The sequence below is a fragment of the Leptonotus elevatus genome, chromosome 16 (genome assembly GCF_054856555.1).
Source record: "Leptonotus elevatus isolate MCC_2025b chromosome 16, RoL_Lele_1.0, whole genome shotgun sequence".
Taxonomy (NCBI): Eukaryota; Metazoa; Chordata; class Actinopteri; order Syngnathiformes; family Syngnathidae; genus Leptonotus; species Leptonotus elevatus.
The window spans coordinates 19207985-19226248 of NC_141254.1; the positions used below are offsets into that span (position 1 = coordinate 19207985).

Here is an 18264-nt window from a genome sequence, read left to right on the forward strand (position 1 = left end):
TGGAGGACCTGTATCTACTGGTGAACATGGGTTTACTTGAGAAAGGAAGTCTGGTTTAGGACGAGGACTTACTGGATGATAAGGACCTTTTGCAAGGTCAAGACCTGCTGAGAAGCAGCGATTGACGGAGGATGAGTATCTGCTCAGAATTTGATGCAAGACCAGGACCTACTGGCGGATTTGGGTTTGCTTGAGAATGAGACCCTGATTAAGGACCAAGATCTAATGGCGGACATGGATTTACTTGAGAAAGGAAGCCTGATTTAGGACGAGGACTTGGTGGAGGGTGAGGACCAACTGGATGATAAGGACCTTTTGCATGGTCAAGCAAGACCTGCTGAAAAACAGCAATTGATGGAGGACAAGGACTTGCTCAAAATCCTCGAGTGGACCAGGACCTACTGGTGGTCAAAGGCCCACTTTAGAACCAGACCCACCGTAGGACAAGGATCTGCTCGAGAACTGACGGAATTGTGGACGTCCACGCCCACACGATGCTCAGGTTCCCCCGGAGGAAGAATTTGCCTCCATTTTGGCTTTCAAAGTCATCCTCCGTGACGACAAGCGGCGACTGACCAGCATGACGCCACACAGAGTGAAACAGTGGGAAAAATGGGATTTGGATGGCATGAGACCTTCACCCGAATCCCGGACTCTTCAAAAGCCATTTTAAGTCGAACCCTGTTGCAGGACTAGGACATGCTGGAGGACCAGGACCTCTGCCAAATATCGGTAGTAGAAGAAGACGTGGAGGTGATCAGAGGAAGTGAGTCAATATTTGTGGCAGTTCATCACATCAAGTCGCCTCATTTGTTGTGTTTGTTCTACTAAAAGCGCCAACACACGCGTACACACGCACTGCCAGTGGGCGTGGCCTGGCCCTATAAAAGTCTGGCAGGTGGCGTGCTCGTCCTCACACCTCCTTCGCTCCTTTTCATTGTCATCTTCATTCTCATTGGACCCCTGCAGGTAAGCCCCGCCTCCTAGTGCTGTGATTGACAGATAGATGTGCGGCCCTGACACGTTTGCCGTTCAGCTCCCCGTGATGGCGTCGTGGTGGCTTCAGGCGTCGACCCTGCTGGTCCTGATGGCAGCGTCGCGGCCCGCCGCCGCCGACCCGCAACACCTGTGCGGCTCGCACCTGGTGGACGCCCTCTTCTTGGTTTGCGGAGACCGCGGCTTCTTCTACAACCCCAAGAGGGACACGCACCCCCTGCTGGGTGAGCCCCGTGCCCCAGAAGTCCAGAAGTGTCGTCACGGCAACCCTGATGTCGATGACGTCACACCTGGTGTGATGTCACGATGATGCAGTGTAATTTGACGGTGTTTGTTTGTGCATGCGCACAGGTTTCCTCCCGCCCAAGGTTGGCGAGGCGGCCGGTGGCGACAAGGGGGAGGCGGAACTGGACTTCCAGGGCCTCCAGGACCAAATGGAGGTGCTGGTGAAGCGAGGCATCGTGGAGCAGTGCTGCCACAAGCCGTGCAACATCTTTGACCTGCAGAACTACTGCAACTGACCGTTAGCCTAGCCTAGCCTAGCTTAGCCTGGCGGCATGGTGACAAGAGCAGCGGTGATGTTGTCTGCCGCCAAAATAGATGACATTATTTTTCCTAAAAAATAAACTTTTCTGAATGACACAGAAGTTTGTTGATGTGGTTGGACAATATGATTTTATATATTTTTTTCACAAAGTGCGACCTACAAGCATTTCCAGAGCTGTGTTTTTTTGTTTACTTGAGAAAAAGCGCATTCAAGCTAAACATAAAACAAAGAATTAACGCCTTGTGTATACTATTTGAAACAATCAAATCTCTCTTATGTTTCATACTCTTACTTCACATTTATCTCACATTTTTTTGGACATACAGGACACATTTACTTTATTCGTTGGCATTAAAGCAATAAGGCATACAATATACAATACAATACATTTATTATGTTCAAATCAATGTATTTACTCGACTCTATTTTATTTAATACTTGATTGATGACAACACATTTTTTATCATTTATAGAGCGTATTATATTGAAATAAACAAAATCATTAGATATTTGATGGAATTTTAAAATTAGAGCAAATACAATCATTAGATCTTTAATGGAATTTTTCAAGTCCAAGATCTTTTTCTCTCTCCCCCAATTACGTTAAATGAACAGCTCCGTCTGTCAGGCAAAGCAATAAGCATTCCGAATCAGTAGGGGGCGTCAATGTGCTACTCTTGTTCGCCACCGCTGCCGTTTAGCACGAAGAGGAAGACGCAGAAAGAAAACATCTTTCGTGCCATTCCGCTCGTGACGCTGAACTGCCAGCATTGTCGTTGAATCCAAACAAATCCAACACAAAGCAAATTTTCACAGTGGGGAAGGTTGACAACTTGACGCCGTCAACATGCCCGACAGTAAGTCGCCCGGTTAGCATGCTAGCTCTTGTGCTAGCTTCGTGACCATTGCAAAGCTAGCGCTAGCATGAGCTGATGTGCTAGTTAGCTGCTTTCTTGCTAAAAGGCGAGAGCAGACCAGTTGGAACTTGTGATGGATGTGCTCAATATGCTTCTTTTATTCTTGGCGATATGGCCAAAATATAAAATGTCGGGGAGCTTTCAGTCATTCTGGACGATTACGATTTGGATTTTTATCATGACGTGACCTTACCTATATGAACCAAATGTGTGGTCCTGATGTGAGTGTTTGCCTGCTTTACGCTAATGTGCGTGCGTGTTTCTTTCAGCGGAGAGTTATTCAAACCCTCTGGCTCCCGAGGGTCACGATGTGGATGACAGCAGATCAGCTGCTCAGTAAGTATCTACAGACTCGCTCCTGCACTCTCATATGTGTGTTTATCTTGGTTAACAAAAGTGTATGTGTTGCTCTACAGATCAAAGTTGACCAATGACGACTTCAGGAAGTTGCTGATGACACCGCGGGCCACACCTTCATCGGCCCCGCCTTCCAAGTCCAGACATCATGAGTGCGCCTCTACCAAAATATGACTAAAACAAAATAACATTACTGTAACCATGTTGTTGCTGACTACAGCAACGTAAAATTACGACACGTGACGCCATGACAACAACAACATGACTACAACCACATAAACATTACTGCAACTACGTAATATTACAAGAACATGACAACAATTTGATTACATGACATGACAGCAATATGACTTAAGCGGCATAACATTCTAAAATCATTGCTACAAGAACGTGACATTACATATAACAGCAACCACACAATATAACAAAACTGGTACAGTAACAGTTGTTTTTTTCCCAGAATGCCGAGGGACTACAATGAAGATGAAGATCCTGCGGCGAGGAGGAGGAAGAAAAAGAGGTTCGACTGATTCTCCAAACATCGTTCATCTTGACCTGATGACTGACTGCTGTTGTATTTCTGCGATTCTTAGCTACTATGCTAAGCTACGCCAGCAAGAGATGGAGCGCGAGCGCGAGCTGGCCGAGAAATACCGCGACCGAGCCCGAGAGCGGCGGGATGGCGTCAACAAGGACTACGAGGAGACGGAACTCATCAGCACCACCGCCAACTACCGAGCCGTGGGACCGTCTGCCGAGGCGTGAGTGCGATTCGTGCTTTCTGTAACAACACCATGGCTTGTGCTAATATGCTAATGTCATGCAGGGACAAGTCTGCAGCGGAGAAACGACGTCAGCTGATCCAGGAGTCCAAGTTCTTGGGTGGTGACATGGAGCACACTCACTTGGTGAAAGGTCTCGACTTTGCTCTGCTGCAGAAGGTGAGGAGGGATGGACGCATACAGGATTTTAATTTAGTTTTATAGAGAAATGAGGAGTCAAATTCTTTCAAATCACTTTTTAGTGGACAATTCTAAAATGATGAATTGAATACTCAGGGTATGAATTAATTTGTATCCTGTTCTCAAAACTGGAACATTTGCAAACTAAGTTAATGTTTTCCATTGTAATGAATGGAAATGTAATTAATTTGTTCCAGGGTTTCCAAGAGTCATTAAAAAGCATTAAAAGTAATTCAATGGAATTCGCTGCAATGAAGGCCTTTTATGGAAATAAGAAGCATTAAATACAATGTCGAGATGTATTAAAAAGTTAAATACAATTGTTGTTCATGCTTTATTTGACATAGGTTGTGCAAAGATGTCACTATAACACAATTTAGCTATAATACATGTGATACAAATATATGTATTTGTGAGGACTGGTGACTCGTAACTTACAATGAATGAAATGGCTTACTTCATGTTACTTCATGTTCCAAATACCAATTGCTATAGGAAAAAAAATGTACTCGAGCATGTGAGGATTGGACAAACAGAAATTGATTTCGAGGGTGCGGGAGGGTGCAATCTCAGCAAGCATATTGTTTGCTTTGTGTGTCAGGTGAGAGCCGAGATCAACAGCAAAGAGAAAGAAGAAGAAGACATGATGGAGAAAGTCCAGAAGGAAGCCAAGTAGGTCTTCACGCTCCTGACCTTCGTCATGTCTCGTCATCTGTGACCTTGACAATTCACATTGCGCTCTCCATTATCGCGTGTGTGCGTGCGTGTGGCAGGAAAGATGTGGAACCAGAAGAGAAGATTGAATTCAAGACTCGTCTCGGTGAGTTCACTGTGGATTCGGTTTACGGTGCTGTTTTCTTAGCCGTCTGCACGGCTGCGTTATGCTGCCCCCAGTGGCCAAATAGTATACACCAAAAGGAGTCACAATTAATTAATCATGATTAGTTATGACATGTCTTTCTGAAGTCCAGCATCATAGAATGCTATCTTATGCAACAACAAAAAAAAAATTGCGTTGAGCAGGTCGCAACATCTACCGCATGGTGTTCCGCTCGGGCACGCTGGAGCGCAACGAGCTCTTCTTGCCGGGCCGCATGGCGTACGTGGTGGACCTGGACGACGAGTTCACCGACACCGACATCCCCACCACGCTCATACGCAGCAAAGCCGACTGTCCCAGCATGGAGGTACGCACACGCGCGCCGCACGAGACGGCGTGTGCGCGCTCATCCTGCGTGTTTGTGCGTGCGACAGGCGCAGACCACGCTGAGCACCAACGACATCGTCATCTCGAAGCTGACGCAGATCCTCTCCTACCTCCGCCAAGGAACTCGACACAAGAAGATCAAGAAGAAGGACAAAGGTGATCGATTGTCCCGACTGAATAATTGGCCGAGCGATTTAATCAGGCGATGTTGGCTCTTTTAAAATGGACAAATATCAGCCTATTCTTTTGCCAACTGTTTTTACAACACAAGAAAAAGACAACATTCAAGCATTCCACCACAGAATTGGCAAATAATCGTACCATTTTTGTTGACCCCCCCACTTAAATAGTAAAGGACAAAGCATTGTAAAATAATCCAAATTAATGTTTTTTGTAAATTGGTTTGATCAAAATTTCATTTTTCCACATATCAGCATCGACCTAAAGAAAACCACGGGAGTCGGGTCCCAATTGTGTATTTCAAACAACGCCATAGCTTAAGCTTGACGCTAACCCAAAATGTCAAATCCCACAGATGTGCTAACAATTAACATCAATGTGGTGGTGCTAAAAACCGGCGCCACTGCAGTATGACGACAGAACATGTGACATGTGCGTGCGTGGAATGTGTTTCAGGTAAAGTGGATGAAAAAAGAGCTCCAGAAGCTGATATCGGGTCCGTAAGAAAACACACACTTGTTCATGTTCCCTCGCGGTGGTCATCGCTCTCATTAAGTGTGCGTGCGCGTCTTGTGGTGCGCAGCATCTTTGACGACATCGCCGACTACGTGCCGTCGGCGCTGTCCTCGTCCAAACCTCCCAAAGACAAAGACAGACGACGAGACAGGGACAGGGACAGAGACAGGGACCGAGACAGAGAGGATGAGAAGAAGCGGAGAAACGCCTACTTTGACAAGGAACAACAGGTTAATGCGCGCGCGCGCACACACTATAGTGATAATAAAGCCGTTGGACTGAAAACAAATCATGTGTTGTGTGTAGGTGGCGGAGGAGGCCGATACAGGTATGCGACACAGAAATGTCAACTTTCTTGCGAGCTTGGATCAAACTTGCGCTGTCGCGTTTGCAGGTCCGGGATCGGTGCGCGATCAGCTCAAGTTGATCAATGAAAAGTTTGCAGCTGCTGCAGCCAACCAATGGAAGGGCCAGGATGCATATCCTTCTCTCGTCATATCACGTGGGCGGGGCCAGGGACCAACACGTGTGTGTGCGCGTGCGTGTGCGTGCGCTGTGTGTGTCCTTAACGTGCGTCACGCCTTCACAGAAAAGAGAAGCTCAGGAACATCTTGGAGATTTCTTCGGGGGATCCAACTCTTACGCCGAGTGCTACCCTGCTACGTAAGGCGCATTGACACGCACGCACAATGCTGTTCGAATGAAAACAAAATGGGCTTTTTGCGTGCGTGCGTGCAGGATGGACGACCTGGCCGTGGACAGTGACGAGGAAGTGGACTACAGCAAGATGGACCAAGTAAGTCCCGTCCGTCCCACCAGCGTTTGTCATGGAACGCTTTGAGCGCTGATGTCATGTGACCGCGCGTGGCGTTCCAGGGCAACAAGAAAGGTCCACTGGGTCGCTGGGACTTTGACACTCAGGAGGAATATTCCGATTACATGAACAACAAGGAGGCGCTGCCCAAGTACGTACATACGGTGTGACTCCGCCAGGAAACGGCCCGTCATTTCACAAAAGTTGTTTATGCGCCTGTGGGAGCCTCCAAAACCTCAGCATGCCCACCTGATGGCGTATTTGCGCACGTGTCCCCGCAGGGCGGCGTTCCAGTACGGAATCAAGATGTCGGAAGGCCGCAAGACGCGCCGCTTCAAGGAGACCAACGAGAAGGCGGAGCTGGATCGCCAGTGGAAGAAGATCAGCGCGGTGAGAAATGAAAACGGAGCACGCGCCGTCCTCCTCTGCTGTCTTGTCAATCTGATGATGTCATCATCGTGCGCCTTTTCTCTTTCAGATCATCGAGAAGAGGAAGAGGATGGAGGCCGATGGGTGAGTCGTCGTCTGTGTTGGAAATCTTTCCTAAGTCGCGAGATTGTGTCCTATGTAGTGAGTCGGCCATTTTGTGTAGTGCGTATAGCTTGCTCCCATATTTACTTTACAGGGATCTTTAGTGGATTTCTGAGTGAACTATGTCGTCTTAACATTATACAAATCCCTATATTGGGATTCAGGAGAAATGTATGAGTCCAAATGTTGTCATTCACTCCCGAATCACGATACAGTTTTCCTGGTTCTGTTATAGCGTGATTTAAAAAATTGTTTTATATATATATATATATATATTTATTTATTTCACTTGAAGTGAATGATTCCGAACGCAGAGACTGCATTCTGAACCATTCACTTATTAGCTTCTCCTCACTCACAATATGAAAATCTCTTTATGGCGTTCCTCAGCACATTTTGACCCTGTCTTTTGTTTTTTTTCTTCCACAGGGTGGATGTGAAACGCCCCAAATACTGAACTTTGTCTTTTGTTGTATTTGAGCAATCGCTGTTGTCAGTTAGTAGTTGGAGTTATTGATTTTATTCCCATACATGCACACGCAATCCATTTCATCTGATTAAAAGGAAACCTGATGCGACATCATGGATTTTGGTTCTTTGGATTCCAGTGTCTAATTTGTGAAAGCTTCTTCTTGTCTTTGTGGATCTCATGACCTACTTTTGTTAATAAACTTCTGATCATGTACTCGCCTGAACGTAAAAAATAAAAAAGATAAAAAAAAATATTGAAATTAGTAAATGAAAGATTTGTTTGTGCGTCAATGTGTATGTTGCCTGTTTATGCGCATGCGCACGCGCACACTGTCGGGGACGAGCACTGGGTTGTTCACGCGCCTGTGGCAAGATGGCTGCCGAGGATCTTCCATCCGAGTTCGACGTCGTCATTGTGGGCACAGGTAGTCTCTTCAAAACACCTTTGACTGCGATGTCGCGTGTCCAAATATGTCATGAAAGCGGCGTGTCGAACAAGCATCATTTTTTTTTTTTGTGGAATAATAAACTAGTCACTAGCTAGCGATACACGCCTCGGTTAGCTTGTAGCTAACAGTCTGTTTATTTTCAATGGTAGCGGCTAGTAAACAAGCTCGTGAACTATTTAATAAACGTCACTTGTCTGTGAGCATTTTCCACAAATTTTATTGTTATTCTGATACTAATGTTTTAGTTACATGCGCATTTTTGTAATGTCATCTCCGCACTGCCAAGTTCATCAGCTGTGTTTCTGCCTTGACGTAATGACGTCACGATGGCTTCACAGGCTGGTGGGAGGAAACACGAGTTTTGTGAAAATCAACATGACATATATGAATGGATTCCAGTTGTGATTAAATAAATAAACAAAAAAAGCTTGTGAATTGCTTTGATTGTTGATGAATAATTATTGAAGGTCTTACGGAGTCTGTGGTGGCGGCAGCATGTTCTCGAGTGGGACAAAGAGTTCTTCACCTGGACACGTGAGTTCCCAAATGTCCTACGCGTCTTTACGCGGCGCACTGAGAGGACATTTGTGCGTTTGCGTTTCAGGAGGAGTTATTATGCATCCAAATGGGCCAGCTTCACCTTTAACGCTTTGCTGACGTGGATCAAGGAACATCAGGTGACTTCCTTGCTGTGTCCTAATTGGTCGTTTGCTGTGAGAGACAAGAAGTTCACCTCATGTGACGGCGGCGCTTTTGTTTTCTCCTTCAGGAGCAATTGCACAGCAATGAGGTCCAGGATTGGTCCAGCCTATTGCAAGAAGGGGAGGAGCCAATTTGTCTGTCAAATGCAGACTCCACCTCCATCAGGAATTTGCAGGTGTTCTGTTTTACCAGGTCAGCTCGCCAGGTCACTTTTCATCTTCTTTGGCGTTGTTCAGATGAAGTTGACATATTTGGTTGTTTGTACTCTTTTAGTGAGGAAGATGAGAAAGAGGAAGATGAGGAGGAGGAGGAGGAGGTGGTTCAATGCTGTATAGAAGAAAAACAAGAAGAAGAAGAAGAAGAATCATGTGCAGGTTACTTTAGCTCCACAGTCGTGGTTGTAAAAAAACAAAAGAGCTGTAACATTTCTATTTGTGTTTGTCAGAAGAGCAAACGGCTCACGTGGAGCAAAAGCACCAAGAGGAAGAAGAGGTAAGGCGTGCACGTCATCAACTGACGCCAGGTGACGTGAGAGCTACAGATTATTCCATCCAATCGCAGACCACAAACACAGAAAAGGAGGAGCCCGACCCGGCACGCCCCCTGGAGACGACCAACCAATCGGAGCCCAGCAAGAAGAAGCTGACCTACGCTGACCTGCTCAAAGAAGGACGAAGGTTCAACATCGACCTCGTCTCCAAGGTAACCGATAAGCCAATAAAAGTTTGTTTGGTTCAAACTAGGGTTTCAAATGAGGGTTGGGGTTTCAAACTAGGGTTATATATTAGTGTTTCCAAATAGGATTAGGGGTTCAAACTAGGGTTTCAAATTAGGGTAAGGGTTTCAAACTAGGGTTTCAAATTAGGGTTAGGGTTTCAAACTAGGGTTTCAAACTAGGGTTAGGGTTTCAAACTAGGGTTAGGGTTTCAAATTAGGGTTAGGGTTTAAAACTAGGGTTAGGGTTTCAAACTAGGGTTAGGGTTTCAAATTAGGGTTAGGGTTTCAAATTAGGGTTAGGGTTTCAAATTAGGGTTAGGGTTTCAAACTAGGGTTTCAAATTAGGGTTAGGGTTTCAAACTAGGGTTTCAAATTAGGGTTAGGGTTTCAAACTAGGGTTTCAAATTAGGGTTAGGGTTTCAAATTAGGGTTAGGGTTTCAAACTAGGGTTTCAAATTAGGGTTAGGGTTTCAAACTAGGGTTTCAAACTAGGGTTAGGGTTTCAAATTAGGGTTAGGGTTTCAAACTAGGGTTTCAAATTAGGGTTAGGGTTTCAAATTAGGGTTAGGGTTTCAAACTAGGGTTTCAAATTAGGGTTAGGGTTTCAAACTAGGGTTTCAAATTAGGGTTAGGGTTTCAAACTACGGTTTCAAATTAGGGTTAGGGTTTCAAACTAGGGTTAGGGTTTCAAATTAGGGTTAGGGTTTCAAATTTAGGGTTACAAATTAGGGTTAGGGTTTCAAACTAGGGTTTCAAATTAGGGTTAGGGTTTCTAACTAGGGTTTCAAATTAGGGTTAGGGTTTCAAACTAGGGTTAGGGTTTCAAACTAGGGTTAGGGTTTCAAATTAGGGTTAGGGTTTCAAACTAGGGTTTTACATTAGGGTTAGGGTTTCAAACTAGGGTTTCAAATTAGGGTTAGGGTTTCAAACTAGGGTTTAAAACTAGGGTTAGGGTTTCAAACTAGGGTTTCAAATTAGTGTTAGGGTTTCAAATTAGGGTTAGGGTTTCAAACTAGGGTTTAAAACTAGGGTTAGGGTTTCAAACTAGGGTTAGGGTTTCAAATTAGGGTTAGGGTTTCAAATTAGGGTTAGGGTTTCAAACTAGGGTTTCAAATTAGGGTTAGGGTTTCAAACTAGGGTTACGGTTTCAAACTAGGGTTTCAAATTAGGGTTAGGGTTTCAAACTAGGGTTTCAAACTAGGGTTAGGGTTTCAAACTAGGGTTTCAAACTAGGGTTAGGGTTTCAAATTAGGGTTAGGGTTTCAAACTAGGGTTTTACATTAGGGTTAGGGTTTCAAACTAGGGTTTCAAATTAGGGTTAGGGTTTCAAACTAGGGTTTAAAACTAGGGTTAGGGTTTCAAACTAGGGTTAGGGTTTCAAACTAGGGTTTCAAATTAGGGTTAGGGTTTCAAATTAGGGTTAGGGTTTCAAACTAGGGTTTAAAACTAGGGTTAGGGTTTTACATTAGGGTTAGGGTTTCAAACTAGGGTTTCAAATTAGGGTTAGGGTTTCAAACTAGGGTTTAAAACTAGGGTTAGGGTTTCAAACTAGGGTTAGGGTTTCAAACTAGGGTTTCAAATTAGGGTTAGGGTTTCAAATTAGGGTTAGGGTTTCAAACTAGGGTTTAAAACTAGGGTTAGGGTTTCAAACTAGGGTTAGGGTTTCAAACTAGGGTTAGGGTTTCAAATTAGGGTTAGGGTTTCAAATTAGGGTTAGGGTTTCAAACTAGGGTTTCAAATTAGGGTTAGGGTTTCAAACTAGGGTTTCAAATTAGGGTTAGGGTTTCAAACTAGGGTTTCAAATTAGGGTTAGGGTTTCAAATTAGGGTTAGGGTTTCAAACTAGGGTTTCAAATTAGGGTTAGGGTTTCAAACTAGGGTTTCAAACTAGGGTTAGGGTTTCAAATTAGGGTTAGGGTTTCAAATTAGGGTTAGGGTTTCAAATTAGGGTTAGGGTTTCAAATTAGGGTTAGGGTTTCAAACTAGAGTTTCAAATTAGGGTTAGGGTTTCAAACTAGGGTTTCAAATTAGGGTTAGGGTTTCAAACTACGGTTTCAAATTAGGGTTAGGGTTTCAAACCAGGGTTAGGGTTTCAAATTAGGGTTAGGGTTTCAAACTTAGGGTTACAAATTAGGGTTAGGGTTTCAAACTAGGGTTTCAAATTAGGGTTAGGGTTTCAAACTAGGGTTTCAAATTAGGGTTAGGGTTTCAAACTAGGGTTTCAAACTAGGGTTAGGGTTTCAAACTAGGGTTTCAAACTAGGGTTAGGGTTTCAAATTAGGGTTAGGGTTTCAAACTAGGGTTTTACATTAGGGTTAGGGTTTCAAACTAGGGTTTCAAATTAGGGTTAGGGTTTCAAACTAGGGTTTAAAACTAGGGTTAGGGTTTCAAACTAGGGTTAGGGTTTCAAACTAGGGTTTCAAATTAGGGTTAGGGTTTCAAACTAGGGTTTCAAACTAGGGTTAGTGTTTCAAACTAGGGTTAGGGTTTCAAACTAGGGTTTCAAATTAGGGTTAGGGTTTCAAACTAGGGTTTCAAATTAGGGTTAGGGTTTCAAACTAGGGTTTTACATTAGGGTTAGGGTTTCAAACTAGGGTTTCAAATTAGGGTTATGTTTTCAAACTAGGGTTTAAAACTAGGGTTAGGGTTTTAAACTAGGGTTAGGGTTTCAAACTAGGGTTAGGGTTTCAAACTAGGGTTAGGGTTTCAAACTAGGGTTTCAAATAAGGGTTAGGGTTTCAAACTAGGGTTTCAAATTAGGGTTAGGGTTTCAAACTAGGGTTTCAAATTAGGGTTAGGGTTTCAGACTAGGGTTTCAAATTAGGGTTTAAAATTAGGGTTAGGGTTTCAAACTAGGGTTTCAAATTAGGGTTAGGGTTTCAAACTAGGGTTTCAAATTAGGGTTAGGGTTTTAAACTAGGGTTTCAAATTAGGGTTAGGGTTTCAAACTAGGGTTTCAAATTAGGGTTAGGGTTTCAAACTAGGGTTTCAAATTAGGGTTAGGTTTTCAAACTAGGGTTAGGTTTTCAAACTAGGGTTAGGGTTTCAAATTAGGGTTAGGTTTTCAAACTAGGGTTTCAAACTAGGGTTAGGGTTTCAAACTAGGGTTTCAAATTAGGGTTTTACATTAAGGTTATGGTTTCAAATTAGGGTTAGGATCATACTTGCTCATCTATGTTAATCTGTACACCCTAAATTACTCAACCGTAATTAATGCGCCGCTTTTCTTCCTCAGTTGATGTACGCTCGCGGCTCATTGGTGGACCTGCTCATCAAATCAAACGTCAGCCGCTATGCCGAGTTCAAGAACGTCACCCGGATCCTCACCTATCGCCACGGCAACGTGGAGCAAGTGCGTACTCGTTTTGGTCACGTCATGGCGACGCCCTTTTCTATCCAAATATCATTGTTTATGATTATGATTATGATTGATTGCCGTCGTTACTTCCTGGTCAGGTGCCGTGCAGCCGGGCCGACGTGTTCGCCAGTCGCCAGCTGTCGATGGTTGAAAAGAGGAAGTTGATGCGTTTCTTGGCTTCCTGTCTGGAGGAGAAGAAGGAGGAGGAGCTAGAGGGTGAGTGGCTGCAGATTTTATGTGAAGCGCTGCCGCCATATTGGATGGGTCAAAGTGTCAGAATGGCCCAATCTGCATCATCCGTCAACGTTGCTGGCGGAATTCACCAAGCGTCTTCCACATCCAATATGGCGGACAACTATGAATGTGAAAGTATGGATGACAAGACGCGGTCATCAGCGTGGTGGCCTTTGGCCTCCCAAGTCATTGTGGGCAATCGTCCATTTTTTATTTTGTGTTTAGCTTACAGCGCTCGACCATATTTGGACTTCCTGCGCGACCAGCAGCTTGGCGACAACCTGCAGCACTTCCTGCTGCACTCCATCGCCATGGCGACGGAGGACACGCCCGCCCGGGATGGCCTGGCCTCCACGCGGCACTTCCTGCGCTGTCTGGGTCGCTACGGCAACACTCCCTTCCTGTTCCCCGTGTACGGCCTGGGCGAGATCCCGCAGTGCTTCTGCAGGTGAGGTGGGCGGAGCCAGGTGGGCAGCAGCCATGTGACCGTGTGGTTGACATTTCAGGATGTGTGCCGTGTTTGGGGGCGTGTACTGCCTGAGGCATCCAATCAGCTGCCTCCTGCTGGACAAGAGCGTCAACAGGTAGCCACGCCTTCTCACCACCGCAACCGTTGGCGTCTAGAAATAAACGTCTTAGGGCAGTATAGCCGCCATATTGGATGTGGCAGATGGGCCTTGTAATTGAGTAGAGGTCAATAAATTGGACAAAGTGACAACCCAAAATGTGCTTAATTGTGAAAACTCTTCTTGTATGTCACTAGTTCACAAGAGAAGGTTTTACTCCAAGAGTAGTAACTAGTCCCGAGATAAGATTTTAGTACCAAGAGAAGGTTCGAGTCCTAACACTGAGAAGACTGTAGTCTCGAAAGAAGATTTTAATCCAGAGTCCATGTTTTGATCCTGAGTAAAGGTTTTACACCCGAGAGATGGTACTAGTCCCAAGTGAAGGGTCTGGACCTCAAGGTTTTAGTCCTGAGAGAAGGTTCTAATCCTGAGTGAAGTTCCTACTAACCAAATTAAGTTTCTAGTCACTAGGGAATATTCTAGCTCCAAGGGAAACCACCGGGCTCCAAATGAGTTCTTGTCCAAGAGAAGAGGGTACGAGTCCCAAGGAAAAGGTGCGAGTTTCTAGATAGGACATAAGGTTCTAGATTTTTGTTTAGAGGCTAGATGGTTCCACCTCAGTATTTGACACATCCAATATGGCAGTCCATTTGGTGTCTTTTTTTTGTCAACGCTCATGATGGCTCCTCCCCCATGCCAGGTGCACTTCGTTGATTGACGGCTGTGGACAGCGAATCACAAGCAGCCATTTTGTGCTGGAAGATGGCTTCCTCCCCACACAGCTGAAGAATGAGGCCACGCCCACCAGGTTTGACCCCACCTCCACCACAAATCTTTTTTTTTAAGTTCAATTGGCAAGACGGGAGCAAAAGTGCTTGTCTGCTAATATTCAAATATTCAAATTGAAAATGCTGATTTTTGTGAGTCGTGTCCTGGTGCAGGTCCATCTCCAGAGGCGTCCTCATCACCGACCGATCCGTTCTGCCCGGCGACCAAGATCAGGTCACATGGCCACACTTGGCACAAGATAAAATTCTTTTTGGGGATGTCGTTTGCTAATGTTGCATTGTGCACGTGTGTATGAAGGTCTCCGTGGTAACCATTCCTCCCGTGGAAGCGGGACTTCCTGCCGTGAGGATGGTGGAGTTGTCGCCATCCACAATGACGTGTGCACCAGGAACATGTGAGCATCCATTTTAGGGCTTCATGGTAACAACAACAAAACAAAACAAACAAAAACACGTCTATCTTGCCTTCTCAGATTTGGTCCACCTCACCTGTCAATCACTACTGGGCTCCGCCTACGAGGACTTGTTGCCTGTCGTGAACAGGATGTTCAACACCACGCAGTCAGGTGACCAGGACTCGCGTCCCGGCGTCCTGTGGTGTTTTTACTTCAACATGGACGACGGCAGCGCCGAGGTGGCGGATGGTGACCGCTTTCCATCTAACGTTTACGTGTGCCCGGGACCGGACGCTGAGCTGGGTCACGAACACGCCATCAAGCAGGTACGATTCTTATTTATTTATTTTTTTTTAGTATTGGTGTTACTACACTCATTAAGCCATCTCTTTGTAAAGTATTTTTTTTTATTATATAAATTTAACTAAATTAAGCAAATTACCCAAATACAAATAAAAAATGCTAAATGTGATTTTACTCAATAGTTAACTGTCGTGTTGACCTCAATTGGGTGATGAAAAAAAACACCTCATTTAAACATAAAAAAAAAATATTAGCTTTTAAGAAGTGGTCCCACGGATTTGTGTTCAGGCCGAAGCCATCTTCCACAAGATCGTCCCCGACCAGGACTTCTGTCCTCCAGCGCCCAACCCCGAAGACATCCTCTACGACGTCGACAACGCCGCCGATCCCGACGGCGTCCTCGCGGGCGGCGCTAAAGACGAGCGGGACGAAGACGCCGCGCCGGCTGAGCTCCAGGAGCAGCTTCGGGTCGAGGAGTGACCCGAAATTTGGAGGAAACGTGTACAGTATTCGCTCGAACCCGCGCCGTGCATTACGAGGCCAAACGCCTTCTTTCTTTGATATTTATGTTCAACTGAAAGGAATTAAAAGATCCTGCCGACAAACTGGTTGACTTGTTTGGTGTCGACGTCGAAGCAAGACGACGCGCTTGTTGCGGTTCAACGCGTTTATTGTGTGGAAAACGTGAAGGTTGTGTTGCGTTTACAGTCTGCGTCCGCGACGACCTCCCTTTCTGCGCGTCGAGTCTGACGGGATGGGGGTCACGTCCTCTGAAAGCACAAAAACGCCACATGAGTGGGCTCGTGCCTTTGTGTGTGCGTGCGTGCGCGCGCGTCTCACCAATGCGTCCGATCTTCATGCCGGATCGTGCGAGGGCTCGCAGTGCCGACTGCGCTCCCGGTCCGGGCGTCTTGGTGCTGAAAGACAAAAGTTGATGTCACGAGCGGCGGCCAGCAATTCCACTTCATTTGGCAGAAACGTATTTTATTTTTGTAGCTTGTATCGTTTAAATTGTACCCGCGCACTGTAAAAAGATAATAATGAAAGAAAAATGATTATTTTAATTGATTGGCCAATTTCATTAAGGAGCAGACGTAAACAAGAGCAAGGCATTAAAATTTAAGGATTTGAGCTCCACCAAGTTTGGGACGTTTCATAAATATTTTTTCAACAAACAAAGCATTTTCCGAATAACTAAAACTTTAGCAAATAAGGCAAGACTTTCTTACTAACTTTTCTCTGCAATAGAACTTCTGAGAAGGGTGCGAGGTATTTTATTTTGTTTTCTAACTCCAGCTTTTCATTTTTCAATTACACGCATCAGTAAAAAGAAAAACAAATTTACACACAAAATTAACAAGTCTCTCTTGAAAATACAAATTCTCCAGACGTAAACAACTGACTTATTCTTGAAGACTGTAAATATACAACTTCTAAATATTTGGGAAATTAACCCTTCGCGAAATTTTTTTTGGGGAGGGGAAATCAACGTTTTCAGATATTTATGCCGCGGGATACGAATTTGTGCCCATTTATGTGGTAAAAGGCGTGCAAGCGACTGACCGGTTGCCGCCGGTGGCCCTGAGCTTGATGTGCAGCGCGGTGATGCCGAGCTCCTTGCAGCGCTGCGCCACGTCCTGCGCCGCCAACATGGCGGCGTACGGGGAGGACTCGTCTCGGTCCGCCTTCACCTTCATGCCGCCCGTCACGCGGCAGATGGTCTCCCTGAAGATAAACCGGACCGTTACTCGTGCGCAAGAGCGGCGGGCGCGCACGCCATTATCGCGCGCACTCACTTCCCGGAGAGGTCGGTGACGTGCACGAAGGTGTCGTTGAAGGAGGCGAAGATGTGGCAGACGCCGAAGACGTTCTCGCCTTCGGCCACCTGAGGTCCCAAACTGATCACCTGCTCTTCCTTCTTCTCCTTGCCTTTGCGTGGCGCCATCTTGTCTAACCACACATACAGAGGAAAAAAACGTCACACATCCACTTTTGCCAAAAATAACCAACTTTGGAAGACTTTCCAATAAAGACAATCTGCTGCAGGATACAAATTTGTTTCCAGAAAACTAAATACTTTTGCTCTACATTTCCACATCTTTCCCCTCCAGATTTCTTTTTACCCCCCCTTGAAATGATATCACGTTTCAGTTTTCTGTTCTGTGGTATCAATGACTCGTCAAATCACTATTTGGCGATTTTAGTCATGTAGTTAACAATTACATTTTCTAAACAGTTTAGGGTTCCATGATGCATTGCGGGATACATGGAGGGGACTTTAGTGAGGCTTCGTTTTTAACAGCACTACAAAATGGCCGACTAGATATATAATAACAGTGTCTTAAATTGTCGAGTGCGATTCCGAACAGTCGAAATGAAGAAGAAAACTTCTCGTGAGCGTTTCTCTCTGGAAGACGCCATGTTGTGACGTCACACCGCTGCATCTTGAGCCGCAATTTTTAAGAGACTTTAGAGAAATTTCGCACCTCAAAATGAAAAATGTAGCAAATTTCAATACAATACGATGCGACAATGTTCGAAGACAAACAAGCGAGCGGCTTGCAACTCGTTTGAACAGGAGACGAGCGAGGTGCATTGACGACGGGCAAACGGTGGCTGAAGGCGTCAAAGCGAGCAAATGAGCGCGCCCACGGCGACAATTTAAGGTCGACAACTAAGACAACGTGGGACAAAGTCAACACGAAGCAAAATGAAATGCTGATGGGCTCAAACGAACCAGATTGGGGAGGATGGAAAAACGAACAGGTCTCACCTCAGTGTTTCGCTTCTCGGGATCCAAATAGAAAGGAAGAACGGAAGTGTTTCCGGGGTTAAAGGTGACGCGCGTGAGTCGGTAAGGTAAGGCTGCCGCTGCTGCTGCCTCCTTGTGGCGGGGCTGATCAGCTGGGCTTCAAGTGAAAACGGAACACTTCAATAATAATAACAATAAATACCTCTTTTTTTCTTCTTCTTGATAACCATGATCAATTATTATTATTATTATTAAGCCTACCAAATCAAACTGGTGTTTTTAGTCTCATTCTGTTTTCTTCATCATAATTTTTATTTATAATAATTTATAGTAATCTTTAGCTTGTATAAACTACAAGTAAAAACTTTGCGCCACTGGTTAGCAGAAGATCCCGGATTCTCGTCCCACACGTTTTTTTTCTCACCTCCTCCTCCACGACGATTTCTTGCGGCAAACTGCAAAGGCGCCGTTTTGTATCAAATGTTTATTATTATTATTAAAAA

At 45.1% G+C, this 18264-nt stretch overlaps 4 protein-coding genes across 8 annotated transcripts; 3 read left to right on the forward strand and 1 right to left on the reverse strand.

The window, feature by feature from the left end:
* Positions 1-71: 71 nt before the first annotated feature.
* ins (preproinsulin) lies at positions 72-1643 on the forward strand. Of its 3 annotated transcripts, none has more exons than XM_086057682.1 (3): positions 72-969; positions 1037-1220; positions 1348-1643. In XM_086057682.1, exons 2-3 carry the CDS (start codon positions 1046-1048, stop codon positions 1515-1517), a joined length of 345 nt encoding a protein of 114 aa, XP_085913808.1. In that variant the 5' UTR covers positions 72-969; positions 1037-1045; the 3' UTR covers positions 1518-1643. The 3 variants fall into 3 exon arrangements, with proteins under 3 accessions (XP_085913808.1, XP_085913807.1, XP_085913806.1); XM_086057681.1 differs by having other exon boundaries at positions 72-766; positions 970-1220; XM_086057680.1 differs by having other exon boundaries at positions 72-1220.
* A 578-nt stretch (positions 1644-2221) lies between these two features.
* On the forward strand, positions 2222-7605 carry ik (IK cytokine). Its single transcript, XM_086057718.1, has 20 exons — positions 2222-2400; positions 2730-2796; positions 2877-2969; positions 3278-3337; positions 3411-3578; positions 3644-3758; positions 4381-4451; positions 4553-4599; positions 4803-4966; positions 5034-5142; positions 5623-5662; positions 5750-5912; positions 5989-6010; positions 6077-6174; positions 6272-6345; positions 6421-6478; positions 6559-6647; positions 6778-6886; positions 6975-7009; positions 7457-7605. The coding sequence occupies exons 1-20, from the start codon at positions 2391-2393 to the stop codon at positions 7482-7484; spliced, it is 1620 nt and encodes a 539-aa protein (XP_085913844.1). The 5' UTR covers positions 2222-2390; the 3' UTR covers positions 7485-7605.
* A 234-nt stretch (positions 7606-7839) lies between these two features.
* Positions 7840-15614, forward strand: chm (CHM Rab escort protein). Of its 3 annotated transcripts, none has more exons than XM_086099049.1 (16): positions 7840-7923; positions 8415-8481; positions 8552-8624; positions 8717-8841; positions 8923-9023; positions 9095-9141; positions 9211-9351; positions 12601-12717; positions 12822-12939; positions 13183-13405; positions 13464-13541; positions 14224-14331; positions 14465-14525; positions 14610-14706; positions 14785-15032; positions 15298-15614. In XM_086099049.1, the coding sequence occupies exons 1-16, from the start codon at positions 7872-7874 to the stop codon at positions 15487-15489; spliced, it is 1848 nt and encodes a 615-aa protein (XP_085955175.1). In that variant the 5' UTR covers positions 7840-7871; the 3' UTR covers positions 15490-15614. The 3 variants fall into 3 exon arrangements, with proteins under 3 accessions (XP_085955175.1, XP_085955176.1, XP_085955174.1); XM_086099050.1 differs by having other exon boundaries at positions 9098-9141; XM_086099048.1 differs by having other exon boundaries at positions 9095-9351.
* A 44-nt stretch (positions 15615-15658) lies between these two features.
* rps14 (ribosomal protein S14) lies at positions 15659-17857 on the reverse strand. Its single transcript, XM_086099051.1, has 5 exons — positions 17783-17857; positions 16806-16959; positions 16573-16734; positions 15850-15926; positions 15659-15779 (listed from the first exon to the last, which is right to left on the reverse strand). Exons 2-5 carry the CDS (start codon positions 16952-16954, stop codon positions 15712-15714), a joined length of 456 nt encoding a protein of 151 aa, XP_085955177.1. The 5' UTR covers positions 16955-16959; positions 17783-17857; the 3' UTR covers positions 15659-15711.
* Between the last annotated feature and the right edge of the window lie 407 nt (positions 17858-18264).